This window comes from Papaver somniferum, chromosome 8 (assembly GCF_003573695.1).
Source record: "Papaver somniferum cultivar HN1 chromosome 8, ASM357369v1, whole genome shotgun sequence".
In the NCBI taxonomy this organism is placed as follows: Eukaryota; Viridiplantae; Streptophyta; class Magnoliopsida; order Ranunculales; family Papaveraceae; genus Papaver; species Papaver somniferum.
Window position 1 is genome coordinate 11904863 of NC_039365.1, and position 19750 is coordinate 11924612.

Consider the following 19750-nt stretch of genomic DNA (forward strand, 5'->3'; position numbering starts at 1 on the left):
AATCTAAACTAAATTGAAAATTTGTTTTCTTTCTTCTTCTCTTCTTCTCTTCTCCTCCTCCCATCAACCATAACCTCCATTAATACTCAAAATTTCATCGTCTTCGATCAATCGACGATTCGAAAATTAATCAAGTGTAGTGTAATGACTTATATGAAGTATGTTTTAAAAATCCAATTAGGGTTTGGTTTATCTTGTTTGATTTAAGTTTAATTTCTATCAAAAATTAGGGTTTTAGATGAAAACTGAAATTAAAGTTTCTGGGGTTTATGTGAGTTATGGTTGATTTTAACTTTATTACGAACCGTAACTGGAGATTTTGATGTTGTTACGGTTGGTAATAATTCAACTACCAAAGGTATGTTCTTGTATCTGAGAATTTTATTCAGTTACGGTTGGTAACCATTTTAGTTTACCAACCGTAACTGAGCTACGGTTGGTATCGAGTATTTGGTTACTAACCGTAACTGGTTCTACAATTGGTTTTCCCCAAATTTAACCAGTTACGATTGATAGTTCATCTTTTACGAACTGTAACTATGAATTACTGTTGGTTACGAGCAAAATGCCAACCGTAATTAGCTCTGAAAATGTAAGAAATTGAATTTTTTTACGTATTTGAGCAACAAAAAGCTATTTGGGACTAATTTAGAAGTATACCTGGTCATTTTCAGGCATTGGGTTTTCACTTTGTTGGTTAATTTCTTCAATTGATTGAGATTGACCTTCACTTTGAGTTAAAACTTCTCTACCATCTCCAAACTTTTTTTTTAAACTCTAAAATCTGATATTGTTTTGATTTTGAGTTAATATAAGTGAAATTAATCATTAACATTAAACTTGATTACCATCACTAAACTAGGTTATCAATTATGAGGGTTAATTTGTCATTTCCAGTTTTTTGATAAGGGACACCTTGAATGATCATGTAATGACCCTTTTTGTCTTATTGGAATGCCGCCCTTCTAATAAACCTTGCCGCCCCTCTAATACAACATAGTGTCGGAATTATTTCGTGCTTTTTTCGTCCATCAACAGTTTGACGTTCTGAGCTACAACCCGAGTAACTCCATTTTCGTTCAGCTTGTGTTAGTTGACATCTCTTTGCTAGCAAATGCTGTCACGGGCGCCAACATAGCTAGTGGCATCAAAAATACTGCCAAGGGTGCAACTTGCAGAGATAGGACAAACATAACATACCAGCAATCAAATACAACAACCTCAGAGAAAAGACCGGACAAGGGCCTCTTTTCCTTCAAGTCTTCCTGGGTCCCCGAGAAAATGTTAGAGCAGTTCAATTCCTCAATGCAACATACTTCCCCAAGAGAAAATGCACCAGTCCAGTCAATAAGTTTGTTTTCAAGGCAGAACCCCATGCCAGAAGGGCTGCCTTGATCTCAGCATTGATCTGGAAATGGGATATAGCTTTATCTTGAAAGATTTGTTTGTTGCACTCAGTCCAGATAGCCCAAATGACTGCTGCGGAACTAGGTCCCAGATCTTGATGGCAGGGCCTTGAATGCCTTGAGAAGACCAAAAATAGTAAGTTGCATGGGACTGAGATGGCTACCATGGGATGCGATTGGGTAAAATTCAAGATCAGACTTTCCTGGATAAATGTCATTTCAAGAGAAGGTGTTTCGCTTACTCACATTTGCTAGCAAGCATGAATTTCTTGAGTGGGAATCTTTTCTAGGGATGCAGTCCAATAAAAGGAGGTTTTTGGTGGCACATTCGGGTTCCGTGTAGTCTTGGAAGGGAAATTTATTGCAGCAGCAGTGGGAACCATAATTGAATTGTAGGTGGATTTAACAGCAAAAAGACCTGAAAGACTGGTGGAGAGGATAACAAGCATGGACATTAGTTGATTAACCTCAGCATCTTTTAGGACTCTTTTTGAAGTGAAAAGACCAGATTCTTTCATTATCTGAAATGTGTAGTTTCCAAAGAATCTGTAACTGACATAAGAGCTGTGAGTTACCAGATTGGAGAGTACCGCTTTCACTAAAGAGCGAAAGAAACAGTATTCACGAGACCAACACTGAAATATCAATTTTCCCCAAACAGAAAATTTTAACCTCAGTAAACCAAAAAGATGGCAAAAGTGAAAACTGGGTCTTACTTGTTCCTGCTACAGGTTTGAAGTCACTCTGGTTTTGGTCAATCAGTTCCTGCATTAGCCGAGGCTCCTTGGTGAAAATTTCGACCGTCATATCTTCTTTACAAGCTTGTGAATATCAGCTCATTTACCATTTTCAGCGCAGATGGGAGATCTTGTTTCTGTCTATTAGCTAGAGATCGCTGCGACAATAAAGGAGGAGTACAGGAACTGCTTTCATCAAATTCAAGAAATCTATCCATGTATCCCATGATAACTGGATAAAGTGCTTACCCAGCACAGGATCAGGTGAACTTATTGCAGCTTCTGCTGCTTCTCTCTTCGAAAACTGAACGTCGGCTGTTTTTCTATCAGTTGTTACAAAAAAGTCATCTACAGATCTACTACTCCAATTTTGAAAATGTGAGAGAATGGGTTCTATATTGTTCTTTTTGGGGGAATGAAATTGACGACATATAGAGTGCGTAAAGGTTTCTGAGGTGAAGTGTGTTTTACTAATAATGCATTAGATGTTTCACTGCAGGTATTATACCTCGGAGGCTGATAAGGATCATATAAGTCAGTTGCACTTGCACCTGCAGAAGTAGACCATAATTGGGCAGTCCTGACTATTTGGACTCGTCACATGCTTACCAGTATTACTTTGTATAAGGATAAGGTTGCTGTCTGAAGGTGGACTTCCTGAATCCAAATGTGCAGTTCTAGCTCTTGCTCGCATTAAGTTTGCACTTTGAAATGAAACAGGGAGATTGAACTGTGAAAGATCTGTAAGCAACAAAACAACCCAATAATCAATAATATATAAAGTGATGTTGTAATGCCAAACAATTTCAAATCACGGGTTCTCAACTTGTTGATGAATAATAATACGTTACAAGATGGACTGACTTCGATATAAGACACCAATCAATTCAAATATGATGGTGGTATTGTGCTGCTTACATTGTTGCTCAAAAATATAGAGCAATGTTGTAGAACGGCAGCAATAAACGTCTATAGGCTCTCTGTGTCCTAGAGATTACTAATATCAAATCAAAAAAGTACCTGGACATCTTCGGAAATGTTTAGATCTATACCATGATCCATTAAGCTTATATCTCCACCAAGACTGAAATCTCTACAGAGTTGATGATGCATGCCAGTACTTGGTTAGTCGGTGTGTGACTCATAAGCGGTCCAAGAGTTCTTTGCCAACTGAAACGGTGGAAAGCATCCATAGCTATAAATTTTTCGACACCCTACTACTTTTATCTGAAGTAGACGATCAAGAAAATACTTCAATCAACGCAAGTTTAGGTTATCATCAGTCAGGAAAGAAAACAAAGCAGAAAAGCCCCTAGTTGTTGAACTAACCTTCAACCAAATTTATGTGTACCTAGAGTAAACAAGATTCAATCAAAACATATATATTTAACCCGTCGAAGTTGAAATGCACCATATGTGAATAACTTTATCGAGATTAGGATCGATAAGAACGCCAAAATAGAAAGTGAACCTCTTCCTGACATATCACTTGAACAATTTATGCATGGTGAAACAAAAAGGCATAGATCAAAGTTTAGGTTCAAGAATTCAGTTGACAGAGAAATTCAAGTAAACAACAGCTAAATGAATTTGGCTTAATAGCTGAATTTGAATTAGAAAACTGTTGTTAATGTAAGAAATGAAATTGGAAGGGTGGTCTGCGTTAATAAGAACTATTCTCAGCTTAAGGTTTACTCAATCAATTCAATTCAACCTTTGTCAAAATAAAATCAATTCAACTATTGAAGCTGATCTAATAAGAGCTAACCACAATATTTTTTATATGGCACATCAAGTATAGATTCAACCTCTTCTTCAATTACAATACCAATTAAACTGGAAACCAAAATCAGGATAGTAATCACAGAAATAGAAGAAGAAGAAGAAGAAACACTTATGAGACAAAAGTTCAACGGAAGGAAATAACAAGACCAGTAAAAAAAAATCCAATTTCACTCCAAAATCAGTAAAATGGAACAAAACCCAGATTGATATTCACTTGAATTAATCATTATTGTGTTGAAACATATACCTGAGAAACATCTTCTTCAATTTCAGTTGATGGTTCCACAGAAACTGCTTTACAAGCAACAGATGATTTTTTTTCTTCCCAGACAGGGGAGATGATTTTCTAAAGTGAGTGTTAATAGTTGATGTAAGAACCCAAATCCTGATTTGAGCAAAAAAGTTAATGGAACAGTGGTAGTTTTACATCACCAGACCCAACAGAGTTTACCAACTGAAAATCTACAACGCTGGAGGTAACTCAACCTCTCCCATAGCAGCTGCACCTGTAGGTGGTACCTCAACCACTGCCTCTGCAGTACCTCTGGGTCCAATACCGAGCGAAACCTGCCATCCCTCGATTCTGAGAGGAAACCACATGGCACGTCTAAAAATCTCTACAACTGACAAAGCGAATGGAATCCAACTGCTCCCAAGATCTGAGAAACGCCATGCCCAGCTCACCCGGAAGAAAATATCCAGTACTATGAAACCATAGTAACACTGTAATTTTAAACATACAAATTTAATTCCAAATTTTAGAGGTATGTTTGGAAAGCAAACTTAAATCAATAGAATTATTAGTTTGTATAAGTTACCCATCGTCGTGCCCCGGTGAAGATCTGAGTAGTCACTGTAGGTGCTCCACACATCCAGCCACACATCCTAGATTTTTTTTATAGTAACCATTAAATTTCATATTTTTTTCTTAAATTCCATAACTTAATTTAATTTATTATTGACATATGCATGGAATTGAAATACTCACCCAAGGTTCCAATCTATGAAGAGGTCGGAGTAAATGGAAAAAACACTAGTGGCAATCAACACCCCAATCCATGCAGGCTGGTAGTAACTAGACCAGACCTGTGGAGAACTCCTGTAGTACATCTGAGACAGAAAGATAAGGCTAAGCTGCCCAACCTGTTTCACCACTGAAACCAAACGCCAATGTTATTAGAAAATAAAAGCTCAAATTAATAAATCTAAGTATAATAAAAGATAAAAAAAGGTTCAACATATATATATCTCACCGCTCAACCAAGTAGGAGGAGGTGCCACTTCTAAGACACGAGATTCCAATTCTTGTGTAGGAGGAGAAAAGTGCAACCATGTGCACTGAACAAGTCGGAACACGGAGGGAGATGCGGAGAGTGCTGCTGCTACCCATGAATGAGGGCCACATATAGATTCATGGGCACCCAAATCGGTGGAGTACAAACCCCAGGCAAAAAGCATAGAACAAACGGCTGTTGATAAGTCTGCTAGATCCTAAAAAGAAGGGAAAGAAAGAAAAAAATAAACGAAGGGCTAATAGGAAAATATGCCCAAAAACGGCCGTTGATAAATTTGACCCGTCGTTTTTGCTTTTGGCACGACAAAAACAAAATTAAGCTTTTTCAGGTTTTTCCCATTTTAGATCAAATCCCTTAACCTACGAAATTGATAAATTTTGGAAATTCAATTCAAATGAGTTGACTCATTGGGTAAACTGTTTTGCCAAGTTGACTTATCAACAGAATCTTTTTCCTTTTTTTTTAATCTTTTTATTTTTCTTAAAAAATAATAAGAAATGTCTGATTTTTTATTATTACTGTATTTTCTTTTCTAAAATGCAAAACAGGAAAATCAAATTTTTATTATTACTGGTTTTTATGCAACAAGGTCCTCTAGTTCATAATGAAAAATCCTAGAGTCAACATCCAACGCATGAGTCAAGTGACAAATTACAGAACAGATACAGTAGCATCCCAGAAACAGTCAGGTATCTTTTTACCTAGCCCAGTCAAAACTTACTTAAATCATACTACCCATTGACTATTCTTTCTTTTTACCTAAGAGTAATAAAGCAGTCGTCCTTAACTAGAAGTCATAATCCTTTGGGTTTTGGGCCTAATTATGCCCGCCAAAATATTGAGAAATAAGTTGATACTTATACGTACCTTAGAGAACGAGGTCAAGATATCTGCAAAGAACATATCTGCAAGCGTCGGCCTCTACAGTAAAACAAGATCGAGTAGATAAATACAAGAGCTGGTATAGTTATTAATTTATGCAGTTAATTGAACTTTTATATCTAGGAAATTCATTAATTACACACTTACCCTGATAATACGCTTTACTCTAGTCCACAAAAAATCACGAGAAGGCCAAAAGGAATAAAGGCAGTAAAATAAACCACCAATATATAGGAAGAGCTGCAATTAAATTAACGTAGGAATGAGAGGAATAATAATAACAACTTGGAAATGATAAAATGGGATTGCAAATAACTAGCTTACCGGCACAGCCGTTGCTAATGAATGTAAACCAATGGCAAAAAGTGCCCAATAGATGGTCAATGAACTCCCCACAGCGAGGGACATATATAATGCAGACTGCAAATTTTAGAAATAAGGAAAATAAGAATCCAAATTATGTATATGCTAAGATAAGAATTTCAGTTAACTTGGCTTAAACTTTACCATCATAATGACAGGTCCTGGGGTCCGTTCTCCTAAATCTAAGATGCGAGAATGCTCATAAGGAACCAAGTGCTTGTCAAAAGTATACACACTCCAACCCCATGCAGCAATGACAATAGCCTGTATAAATTAGACGTGTAGTTATTATCAGTTGTATTAATGCTTAGATGCGATTTAAATATTGCCTTTTAAAGATCAACAAGAAAAAAGAAAACAAATGATAAACCAACTCACCAGTGAGAGTGGGAAATTAAAGTAGACCATGGAAGTAACAAAGAGGGTTGTGCGATCTTTTCCCTTTGTTAGATAGCCGCACACGGACATCTTCAATGGAACAGAATTCAATAATCAAATTAATGGTACTAAGTAGAGCTGCACAAGACCCGGTCCAGACCCGGTGACCCGCTCCAAACCCATAATTCCCGGACCTGTACCGACCCAGACCCGGAGTAGCCAGTACAGGTACCGGTTCTGAATGTTGATACCCGGAACAGACCGGTACAGGTATTGGTTCTGGCCTATTCCCGATCTGTACCGGACCGAAATACCCGGTAAATTAGAGCCATTGATATTTTTTAGGATATTACATCCTAGCCATCCCTTGTAGGTTTAGTCTCATCTTCAAACATAGGGTATATCATTTTATTTTTTTTCGTTTTTCCCGATCTGAACTCCTCCTTCACTGAAGAGTCTGAAGAAGAGAACAAGAACAAGTGAACAACATGCACCATAGATCGTGAAATTTCTTTGTTCATACGTATCAATTTTCACCCCCCACAGATTCAAGGTTAGTCCTGGACTCCTGGCTTGAATCTCAATTTTTTTTCTCTTTTTTTTTCTCAATTTAGAAATTTGCTTTCCTTGTTTTTCTTCTGAATCTTCTTGGGTTCTTGTTTACTGATTCTTCTACAAAGTAAACAAAGATTCTTAATAAGCTTAACGAATAAGGTGACGCACTGACGCAGTGACGCTGATGCTGTTGTTTGAGTTCTGAAAGAAGTAGAAAAGGGTAAGATTATTTAGGTTTCTGAATTGATTGATTTCTTTCCTTGAAGTTGATTTGTGCTGATAGATTAAAGATGAGTCTTCTGTAAATTTTTAGTTAGAGTTTTGCATGAGGTTTAATTTTTGAGTTTGTAGAAAGTTAGGGTTTTCCCCTGTTTTTCCCAAAAACCCAAAAATTAGGGTTCGTATGAATAAGGGTGACTGTTTTGGAATCCACAGATGAAGAAGATGAATTGGTTAGGATTGAATTTGGGTTGATAGTTTAAGGTTCTGCATAGGAGAATTAGAAACTAGGGTTTTAGGTTGTATTTAAGAATTAATTGGATTGTTTTGGGAGGAAGATGAATTGGGTGTTGCTGTTGGTGTTCTTATGTAGAAATAGATCTAGTATTGGTAAATACAATTGATAAAGTTGTTCTGTTGATATGGATTTGGGTGGTGAATGATTTGGATTCAGTTGAAGGGGTTTGTATGAATTAGTCTTTGTAATTAGGTTTGGATAGAACTTAGGTTTGGATTGAACATATTAGCAAATATTACCATTCAAAATCAAAATATAGAATCATGAGAAATCAGTGTGTAGAACCTAATGTTTGTTTGGCGTTTGATCACTGACAGTAGACTTAATGTTGTAATGTTTCTCATATAGTTTCTTGTAAGATGCTTTGATTGAAAACCTTTCTCGTTTCTCTATCTTGTTGTCTTGTTAATTACCTGCACTGAATCACTGATATGTTGCAGCCTTGTAGGCCTTTGAGGTGCTAAATGGGGAAGCGCAAAGCACCAGATGATTCCAATGATGCTGATGGCATTGCTCCTGTTAGTGTAAGACCATAATAAACTTTTTTTTTTCTTTGACAGATGTGATTGAAGGTGGAATGCGTGAAATAGGTCAACCTGACCATTTTGACATATTGGCTTGGTGGCAGGCTAATGCAAGCAGGTATAAGATACTTTCATACATGGCAAGAGATATATTAGCCATGTCTGTGTCTTCAGTGGCCTCTGAATCAGCTTTTAGCACCGGGAAGCGCGTGCTGACTCCATGGAGAGCTTCTATGTCTACAAGGACAGTCGAAGCATTGCTCTGTACACAAAGCTTTCTTCAAAAGCCCATTGCTCTTGATCTTCTATGTGACTATATACCTGATGATGCTGTTGAAGATGAGGCAGGTAATATATTAGGTTTTCTTCTATTTAATAGAACTTACTTTTCAAGTTTTCTTGTATTGCTTGCTTACTTTCTTGTTTTACTTTTTTGTTCCATGTTGCAGCCATATGGGATTCTCTGCTAAAAGAAGCTTGATGTAAACTCCGTGTCAGTGACTCAGTGCAGCCAGTGCCAATTGTTCGAGAAGTCCCCCATCCTTTGCAAGGATTTCTTTTCATTTCTTGTCGCAGACTTATGGAAATGTTGTTTTTAGTACTATGTTTTAATGTTGAACTTTGAACTTAAAGTGTGATACACTTATTATTCTGTGATGTTTTAAACCTTTGTTATTTTGAACTTTGTAATGTTGAACTTAGTCTTAGACTCTTAGTCTTAGGTTGTTACTTTACTGTGTGTGTTAAAATTCAGGTAAAAAACCGGTACCGGAGTGGAACCGGACCGGTCTTACCGGGACAGGTACAAGTCCAGGTCCAGGTACAGGTACAGGTCCTCAAATTGAAGAACCGGTCAACTCCGTGTACAGGTACCGGTTCCCACAAAAACCCGGTCCGAACCGGCCCATGTGCAGCTCTAGTACTAAGTACTACGACTAGGAAGTACATGTGAAGAGTTTTACAGAAAGAAATGGTTCAGTTCTTACTCACCATTACAATCCAAATTACAATCAGCATTGGCTTTTTGTATTCCAACATGTTTCTAACCCCTGCAAAATCAACTGCATGAAATTGAGTTTTAGAGCTAAATAAATAATCCAAACTAAATAGGAAAACAACATTAATATGAATGGATGCATATGATAATGGTATTGAGATGTAGAGCATTTTATATCTGCAAGTCAAAGCATTTTCAAGATTAAGCTTACAAGTAATACTGCATCAGTATACAATACACATATGGGTTTAGCCAAGTATGTACAGGCGTACAGCTAGTGCTAACTCATTTTGGCTTGCATTATATGTATTTTCTCTACTCACGAGTGTGCCACATGCGATTGATTGGTCATCTGTGGCTTTGCAGAACTTCCTAGTTAGACCTCAAAAGATGCAACTCCCACACTCCACATATAGCAATTTCATGATTTTGCAATATTTAACACTCCACATGAATTACTGTCCATTATAGAGAGAGACTAGTTTATTTAAATGTGCTTTTGGAATAAAAAATTCATGGTCATGGACATGTCCAAAGTCACAGAGTACAGATCTAAGTCAATATCCATATTGTCACCCACTTGACAGAAGTACTATTGACCCAAGTCTTGGTTTAGTTAGACTAAGTATATGCGTTAGTTACACCCCACCGAAATATTATTGATAAAAGAGAAATTTGTTTCTGTTTGTGCCGCCGTGTTATACCCCACCACCACCACCACCGGTCTCAATACCAACTATGTGAACTCCATTTTCGATTAACTGGTACTGCTCAATCATCTTACTTATCTTAACTTAAGCATCAATGAAATTAATTAGTAAAACAGATGAAATCTCTAATAACTAGAGAAAGAAACAGATAGAATCATTAATTAGTAAATCAAATCCCAGAAAAACTAAAATCAGCATTCCAAAATCCAATCAATATCTTCGATTAACAAAATCTTGATCTAAAATATATCCTCCAAACAAACAAGCTCTGCAATCTTCATATACGACCATATGATCTCATCAACATTCCAAAATTAATCATCTCAATCTCATTATTAGGTCAATGAACCAGAAATAAGAAATTTTGAAATCAGGACGAGAAGATTTCAATTACCTAGAAGCTCTCAATCACACATTTAATTCTCTTCTGTGATGTTTCATAAATCAACAAAAGATTTAGTAGAATTTGAGAGAAAGAGAGAAGGAGGTTTCAGATCTAAAAAAATCACAAAGGTTGCAAATCTTGTTTTCCTTTCCTGAACACTAACACTAGCAGAGAGTGATTTCTGATTTTCTTTTAGTCTGTTAGTTAAGCAGAGTCGGACGCACTAATAACGGTTTTAGATTCTTTTCCTTTTAATTACTAGATTGCCCCTAAGTAATTCTTTTGATAATTAATCCGACAGATTATGGACCGTCCGATTCTTTAGATGTATTAAGGGTTTCGAAATGTGCGCTCGGTGCTTTGGCGCCCCATATTTACAAGCATTTGACGTGGAAGTATAGATATTTTCTAATGTTCCAAATAGCTAGTAGTAATTAGTAAATGTATGTTTACCCTTTATAATTACCAGCAAATTCGTGGATACAACTTCCATAAATTACTGGCTTTATGACCAGTTTGCTAATTAATAACTTAAATATGAACTCTTAAAATATATCAAAAGAAAAATGAAACTATTAAAAGAAAAACTATGTTAATTAATCATCACTTTTTGGCACTACAAAATTCTTATTAAATTAAAATTCTAGAATTATCAGTTTTTTTTCATCACACATATACAAGATTTAGATTTTATTTCTTGATTTTTTAGAGTTAATTTATTTGTAAGTTTTTTTATCTTTCAAATAGCAAATATCTCATTGAAATTAAAAAGAAAAAATCTCACAAAATCTATGCAGTAATGATTGGTCCATCGAGATGAAATCCCGTAGAATCAACGATAAGACACGACAAATTGTGGACCCCAAAACCACCCCCTATAACTCTTCTGGTGGATCCCAAGGACTGTGAGACACGATGATTCTCACTGTGCCTAGCCCCGATCAATGTAGCATCAATTGAAAAACAAAATATTAAATATTTATTTATAAACAAATTAATGCTTCGGTAATATATAATGAGTCACTAGTTTTTGTTTGTTTTTGAGGCAATGAGCTGCTCATTGATGCCAAAATACTAATATTTCAATTGAGACTAAAATTAAAGTATAAACCTTCAATGGGACGAAGTGAATATTATTATCAAAAATTGGAAAAAAAAGATTAATTATGATGGAAATGAAATTAAAAATCGGAGCAAATCAAAGAACAATTGTATTATAGTAGTAAAGTTATTGGATGATGATATCAGTGACCAGAGTTCGAAATTCACTAGCATCAAATTCTTTACCGATCAAAAAAATGACTGTAGATGTGAAATTTTTTTAGGGATTAATTTTGATTTCATTTCCATTATATTTAATTGTCGTTGATTTCAAGAGCACATGTCTAGTTAATTTCAAGAGCTTTTTCTTTTTGTGTGATGCCAATCACAATTATACCCTCAATAATTTATATGGAATTGTTCAAATGTACACATAATATTATAAGAGTAGGGGATATATATAGAAGTCATAATTTGCAGCTTCACTTAGCTATAATAAGGATAGTCGGCTTTATATAATGGAATAGATAGAATAGATAAATATGAATCATGTACCAGTGACCTTTCCAAAACGGGAGGTCTCGTGTAAGAAAAAGAAAAGGAAAAAAAATGTAAGAACTCGTGGGGAAATTGCACATGGTGAGCAATTTCAACGAGGGCCAAGGGTGAAAACTCAAAAGCATGTTATAAAAAGAAAATAGGAGTGCAACTTTTTGGCCTACAGTTTCGTTTTTCACTTTTACAGTTTTACTACCGTCCAGCTAACTAATTGGTTGATTGTTACAGTAAAAAGGTGCTATTAAAAATCATTTACTCCGGTTAAATATTAGACGATTCCATAGTGTACCTTGGACGGCTGTATCTCCGAACCATCTGTCCAATAAATGCAAATCAGTCTCTTACAGCCTTTCAATTTTTGAAATCCCTAAAGCATCCTCCGACTTTTGGCGCCAAAATTTCAAGTTTCTTTTTTTCTTAAGCAAAATTTAATTGTATGACGCGCCTGGGTGTTGGTAATATAAGTTTTTTTTCTTTTCTTTTGGAACAAGGAACTAAGATTTTATTTAAAGAGAAAAGGATTACAAGCAACCTCCAATGAAGCTTCAGTCGAAGGAAAGAAACCATATCAAGTGATATCTACAACAGATTCCAGAAAGCAATGAAGGCAAAGAGGCCCTTGTCTGGTCTTTTCTCTGAGGTTGTTGTTGTATTCGATTGTTGATATGTTATGTAATGGCAACTACAAGATGAAACTTAGCTTATATAAAGACAACTCTCTTTATTAATGTTTAGAAAATCACTCAAAACTAAACACAAGCTCTAATCTTGCTCATATGATCAACCACAACTTTGGTGATCATATATATATATATAGAACTATGAATTCCTTTTCCTAGTCCTATTACCTTATTACATGTCTTTCCTTTTCTTAGAACTAGATAACTTCTAATTCCCTTAGGATTACATCAATTTCCTAATCTTGTCCTAACCAGCTTGTTAGTGACTTCTATGTTGAAGTTTAACCAACATTCTCCCCGTTAAGCTTCAACCTTACCCGTGACATATCTTGTAATCCAATCAGTTGTCTCATTTCTTCAAACTTGATCCGAGCTAATGCCTTTGTCAATATATCTGCTTTCTGCTCAGTTCCAGGTATGTGTTCTACGTTAATGACCTCCTTCTCGATGCATTCTCATATGAAATGATACCTTTTGTGAATGTGTTTCGTCTTCCCATGAAACACTGGATTTTTAGTGAGTGCAATTGCAGACTTATTATCAATCTTGATGAGAACTTTTTCAGGGTCTCTTCCTTTGATTTCACCCAACAGTTCTTGAAGCCATATTGATTGTTTAGCTGCTTCTGTTGCGGCCATGAACTCAGCTTCACAGGATGAGAGGGCTACAGTGTCTTGCTTCTGTGAACACCATGTAATAGGTGCTTCTCCTAGAAAAAATATATGACCAGTTGTACTTTTTCCATCATCTTGGTCAATATTATGACTGCTGTCACTATACCCAACAATTCCTTTTGATCCTCCTCGACCATACTTCAATCCATAGCTGATTTTTCCTCTTAGATATCTCAATATCTGCTTTATTACATCACCATGGGACTTGCGTGGACTCTGCATATAACGGCTTGCTACTCCCACAGATAAAGCCAAGTCCGATCTTGTGTGTAACAAGTATCTAAGGCATCCAACATTTCTTCTATAACTCGTTGGATCAATCTCAGCTTCTTCTTGTGCCTTTGAAACTTTAAGTCCAAACTCCATTGGTATCTTAGTTGGATTACAAGTTTCAAGTCCTGCTTCTTTCAGAATTCTCCTTGCATAAGCTTCTTGTTTAATCTGAATCCCATCTACTCCTTGATGGACTTCTATGCCAAGGTAATAAGTGAGTTTTCCGAGGTCTGACATCTCAAACTTTGATGACATTTCTCTCTTGAACTCATTGATCACCTTAAGGGAGTTTCCAGTCAAAAATAGATCATCTACATAGACTGCAATCACAAGAAGCGTTCCCTTTTCTTCTCTTCTGTATACTGATGTTTCTTTAGAGCACTTAACAAATCTGATTTCTCTTAAGATTTGATCTAACTTTGTATTCCAGGCTCGAGGAGCTTGTCTTAGACCATATAGAGCTTTTGATAACTTATAAACCTTATGCTCTTGTCCTTTTACTTCAAAACCTTCTGGTTGTTCAACATACACATCTTCTCGCAATTCACCATGTAAGAATGTTGTCTTAACGTCTAAATGGTGAATTTCCCATGAGTTTGATGCTGCTTCTGCTATTAAGAGACGAATTGTCTCTAGTCTAGCAACTGGTGCGAAAACTTCATCAAAGTCTATACCTGATTCTTGAACGTATCCCTTAGCTACATGTCTTGCCTTATATTTGTTGACAGTACCATCAGCATTCCGTTTTATTTTGAAGATCCACTTAAGACCAATCACTTTTACTCCACCTGGCTTATCAACTAGAAACCAAGTCTTGTTTCTGTTGATTGAAATAATTTCTTCTCTACATGCTTGTGTCCATTTAGTCGAGACCTTTGCTTCCTAAAAATTCCTTGGTTCATCATTAACAGAAAGTAGCATAATCTCACATTCTTCTGCAGCTTGAAGAACATAATCCTCCAGATATTGTGGCTTTTGTATCTGTCTTGTTGATTTTCGCAGTGGAATGTGTTGAGTTATTTCATCGATCTCTTCTTCTTATTCTTCTTCTTTTTCTATCATATTTCTGAAAGCTTTGAATCTGTCAAATGCTTCACTCTTTTCTTTCATAAGAATAGACCACATATATCTTGAGAAGTCATCTATAATAACAAATATGTATTTTTTATTTGCAAGGGTTTGTGGTGTAATAGGACCACATAAATCAACATGAAGAAGCTCTAATGGCTTTGAGGCTCTGAATGTTGTTGCTTTTGGAAAACCTTGACGCGTTTGTTTCCCAACTAAACATGATTCACATATCCTTGATTCATCGTTTATCTGTGGTATCCCTCGAACCATCTTGTTCTGAGACATAGTTTTTAAGGTTCTGAAACTTATGTGTCCTAACCTTTCGTGCCAGTTCCATGTCTGATCTTCCAGTCTCATATTCAGACACAATGGCCTTCCAATCATGAGACTTATCTTGTAAAGTCTATTCTGTGAGCGTGAGACTCTAACTAAAATTCTTCCACTTGGGTCATGAACTGTTAGATAATCTTTTCGCATTCTAACATCACATCCAACTTATGTAGCTTGTCCTAAACTTAGAATGTTGCTTTGTAAGTTTGGGATTAAGTAGATGTTTGTGACAAGCTTCTGTTCTCCGGTCTTGCTCTGAAATAGAATTGATCCTCTCCCTTCAATTTCTACAGAAGATCCATCCCAAAACTTCACTTGTCCTTTGATTTTCTCATTGAGTTCAGAAAAGTATTGTCTCTTACCAGTCATGTGATTGCTGGCTCCATTATCTAAATACCAGATTCCTTCTTCTCCATCCTTTGATTCGTAGTTCTTTGGTATTAGATTCCCTTCGTTTAAGAATACAACTTCGTGCATGAGAAGAGCTGTATCTGCTTCCCTTGTTTCATTCTTGTTTGCTTCTTCCATCTTTTGTATTCTTTCAGGGCATACAGAGGAGAAGTGTCATGTTTTATCACATCTGTAACAAATAATGTTTGATCTATCCTTCTTTTCTTTCCCTTGGTTTTGATCATTCTGACTTGTTTTTCTATCTTGTGAGTTAAACCTTCCTCCCCTTCCTCGGCCTCTGTTTCCTCTTCCACCTCTTCCACGACCTCTTCCTATTGTCGCAGAGTTTTGTTGGTAAGAGTTTGTGTACAAGAGTTTTCCTTGAGTTTCTCCATTGTTTTCTTCATCAAGGATTCTTTCTTCATATGCTTTCAATCTTCCAATTATATCTTCATAGCTAGTCTTCTTTAAATATAAGACTTGTTCGAGAGAAGCTATGATATGAATATACTTGGATCTTGGTAAACTATTGAGAAACTTCTTTACCAGTTTATCTTCATCAATGGATTGTCCAAGTGACGCAGCTTTTGAGGCTATCTCTGATAGCTTTCCTGCAAAGCTATCAATAGTATCCGTGTCTTTCATCTTCACTCTTTCAAATTCAGACATTAAGGTTTGCAGACGGGCTTCTTTAACTCGATCAGCTCCGAGATTACGTGCCTTTATTGCATCCCAAATTTTCTTTGAAGTTTCCTGTTCACCAACTTGTAGAACAAGACATTCTGGTATTGCTTGAAAGAGTAATCCAATGGCAACATTGTTTTTGTCTGGGTCCAGTGTACCAGGATCAATTGTTTCCCAAACTTTGTAGATTTTCATCAGTACCTTCATTCTCATGGCCCATACTGTGTAGTTTGTGGCGTTGAGGATTGGAACTTGTATTGATGGTGTCGTGAACTGTTTTGCACCCACAATGGTGGTTTCGTTTTCCATGGCTCAGAAATAATCTCTGATACCAATTAATGAAAACTGCAAGATGAAACTTAGCTTATATAAAGACAACTCTCTTTATTGATGTTTATAAAATCACTCAAAACTAAACACAAGCTCTAATCTTGCTCATATGATCAACCACAACTTTGGTGATCATATATATATAGAACTATGAATTCCTTTTCCTAGTCCTATTACCTTATTACATGTCTTTCCTTTTCGTAATTGAGATGACATACTTAATGATGTCAGCACAGTCACGGGTAAAGTGTGAAGATCTATGTGAAGTATAAAGTATGCGAAGGTGAGGGAATCTATATGAGCGATAGTAACGCACAGTGATTCCGAAAATAGAGGATCGGTTAGTTGTCATCCACTATGTGAACACCTATATAAAGGAGAGAGTAACCATGTAATGAAAAAAAGATCTTTAGAGTGTGTTAGACAAGAAATTAGGAGAGAGAAAGTTTATTTGAAGAGCAAGTTAAATCTTTGTATTATATTGTATCCAACTTGATATGTTAACGAATAAACGAATGATTTTCATCATGATTTCTTAGGGTATTGTTTAGATTCTTGTATGGATGTAGTTGTAGGATTTCCTGCAACTACGTTTTGGTGCTAGAAACAGCTCGGAGTGATATACCCTGTTGGTGAATTCGTTTAGAAATCAAGTTTCCATAATTTTAGATCTAGCATTTTTCTTTAAACATTTGAGATGTTCATCATCAGAATCTTTCAACTATTTTAAAAGTAGTTTTTCCTTTGTTAATACAAGAAAGTGGTAATGGTAAGAATCGGATCTATTGTTGAACAAGCGGCGGCAGCCAGGAGGAGTACAAGAATTGCTGAGAGAAGAAGAGGTGCAAATCCTGAACAACCATAGGTAGGAGAAAGAGAAAATCAAAGAAATGTAATTCCAATTGGACCCCAGCATGCACAAGAGCAGAACAATGATATTGATTACGATAGAGTGAGTATTCATACTGCATGAACGAATTCTACCGAAGAAAATGAACAAAGAACTGGAGATGCAGGAAGGATTGAAGGAAACGAAGAGAATATGACAATTGCATAACTTAGACAAAGATTGATTGCAGAACGGAGAAGAGAGGAGGAAGAGAGTGCGAACTTGATACGTCAGAGTGATGATTTACGAGAAGAGAATATCAGATTGCAAGAACATAGACCAAGAAACGCTACACGAGGTCAAGGACAAGCAGAAGTTCATCAATACAAAGTCAATCTAATCAAAGAGATGCTAGGAGAGAGCAACCTTTGGGTAATATTGATGAGAACTTACAAGCAAATGATAATCTAAAAGATCAACGCGATAAGAGACACATAGAATATGACCTATATGAGCAACCGTGCGAACATCATCGCCGACAAGAAGGTCAAAGGAAAAACAGACGTCAAAATGCAGGCGAACGTCATCGCACGCACTATGAGTCAGATAATGATGAAGAAAATGATCCAGAACAAGGGAGAATTCTATTGCATGGTAGAGAAATATTGAGAGATCAATATGCATGCAAATAAGAGAATGAAAGAACAATGCCATTCGTGAACGTGTGAGAGATGAAAGAGAAAGGCGTAGGAGAAGAAGGGAAGAAGCTGAAGAAAGAGAGATACAAGAGGTCATGCGACAGAATAATCATGAAAATAGATTGAGGCAAGCAAGATTAAAAATACCTATGCGACAGGACTTGGATCAAACTATGAGTGAATAAAATCTTAAAGAAATGGCAGAATTAAGAGAAATGATGACTGCGCGAAGAAATGGTGGAAGGAGACAGTTGGAGGAAGCAGTAGAGGAAGCTGGAAAAACACCCTTTGCAAGGAAAATTCAAATTGCAATAATACCACCTAAATGCAATTCACCAGTATTCACTAGTATATTTGATGGAAGCACAAGTGCAGTACAACGGATAAAAGCTTACAGTCGATCTCTATTGCAATGGGAAGAGAATGATGCGGTGTTGTGTAAATATTTTCCTGCGAGCTTGATAGGGGAAGCTTTGCAATGGTTTGAAGGGTTGCCAGTAGGGACCATTAGATCATTTCGTCATTTACAAAACGTCTTTTTGGGACAATATATCAGTAATAATATGTCAAGGACAGGGATTGAGACGGCATTTGGACTTCACAGAAGAATCAATGAGAGTTTGCGTCATCTAACCACGCGTTGGAGAACCATGTCTAGTGAAATGGAAAGACGAGTAGATGAACTAAATCTTATACTATCCTTTGTCAATGCTCTTTTTCCTACGGAATTATTATATACACATATCTTCAGTATAAAAGACACCATAACAATGTCAGAATTGCGCGAATTTCTAGAGGAATATATAACGCTTGAGGAGAAGAAAAGAGATATGGAGTATTACCCAGTTGAGATACCTAATGCGAATAATGAGAGTGCAAGTTTACTCCCAAGGATGAAAAATGTTGTTGCGAGCACATCTCAAGGAATTCAAGGAAAGAACATTACAGAGGTGGAACAAAAGCTGGTAGCCATGGGTAGTGCAGATCAAGAAGAATTCGAAAGAGAGTATAAAGAAAGACAATTACAAAATCGCGGAGGAAATAATAAGATTCAAAGAATGGACAATCCTCCGGAAGGCTATGGAGGCCAACAACCATATTATAATAGAAGACAAGAAACTGGAAAGGTGGTCCGGGAACAGATAAACTTGCCAAAGTTGAAGACTACAATAGACAAAATCTGGGAAGCTGTTATATTAATGGAAGAAATTCCTGAGCCACATAATGTAGGAGATGAGCCACCGCCGGGGAGAAGGAGCAAAGAATTCTGTGTATATCATCGCTTTCATGGTCACACAATAAGTAATTGTAGAAATGTGAGGAAAATCATACTGCGAATGATTGAGCAAGGAAAGCCGGACCACTTCTTAGTAAAACAGCCACAGAATTTACCACCACCACCACCAGGAGGAAATGCATATGGTGCGGAGAAAGGAAAGAATACATATGTAATCTAAGTAGGTGCGAAGGCGAAGAACCTATACTGTAGTTCGATTATACATTCACTCAAAAATATACAAGACTTTCATGACAATATTTTAAGTCGGGTGCATGCGAGAGACAATGATGGAAGATAAATCTTCAACCTTGCGAAGGTATCACCATTAAAGGATTGGAAAAAACAGACCATTTCGTTCAGTGCGAAAGAAACACCAGGA

General features: G+C 36.5%; 1 protein-coding gene and 1 long non-coding RNA gene across 4 annotated transcripts; both read right to left on the reverse strand.

Annotated features, from left to right (window-relative positions):
* Nucleotides 1–884: 884 nt before the first annotated feature.
* LOC113303139 lies at nucleotides 885–4645 on the reverse strand. 3 transcript variants are annotated; one of them, XR_003337318.1, is made up of 4 exons: nucleotides 4176–4645; nucleotides 3164–3370; nucleotides 2123–2884; nucleotides 885–1952 (listed from the first exon to the last, which is right to left on the reverse strand). It is a non-coding gene; the product is annotated as an uncharacterized LOC113303139 (long non-coding RNA). The 3 variants fall into 3 exon arrangements; XR_003337317.1 differs by having other exon boundaries at nucleotides 885–2884; nucleotides 3164–3313; XR_003337316.1 differs by having other exon boundaries at nucleotides 885–2884.
* A 412-nt stretch (nucleotides 4646–5057) lies between these two features.
* On the reverse strand, nucleotides 5058–6876 carry LOC113305089. The gene is made up of 7 exons (XM_026554198.1): nucleotides 6847–6876; nucleotides 6613–6732; nucleotides 6430–6525; nucleotides 6253–6345; nucleotides 6091–6144; nucleotides 5182–5419; nucleotides 5058–5071 (listed from the first exon to the last, which is right to left on the reverse strand). The coding sequence occupies exons 1-7, from the start codon at nucleotides 6874–6876 to the stop codon at nucleotides 5058–5060; spliced, it is 645 nt and encodes a 214-aa protein (XP_026409983.1).
* Between the last annotated feature and the right edge of the window lie 12874 nt (nucleotides 6877–19750).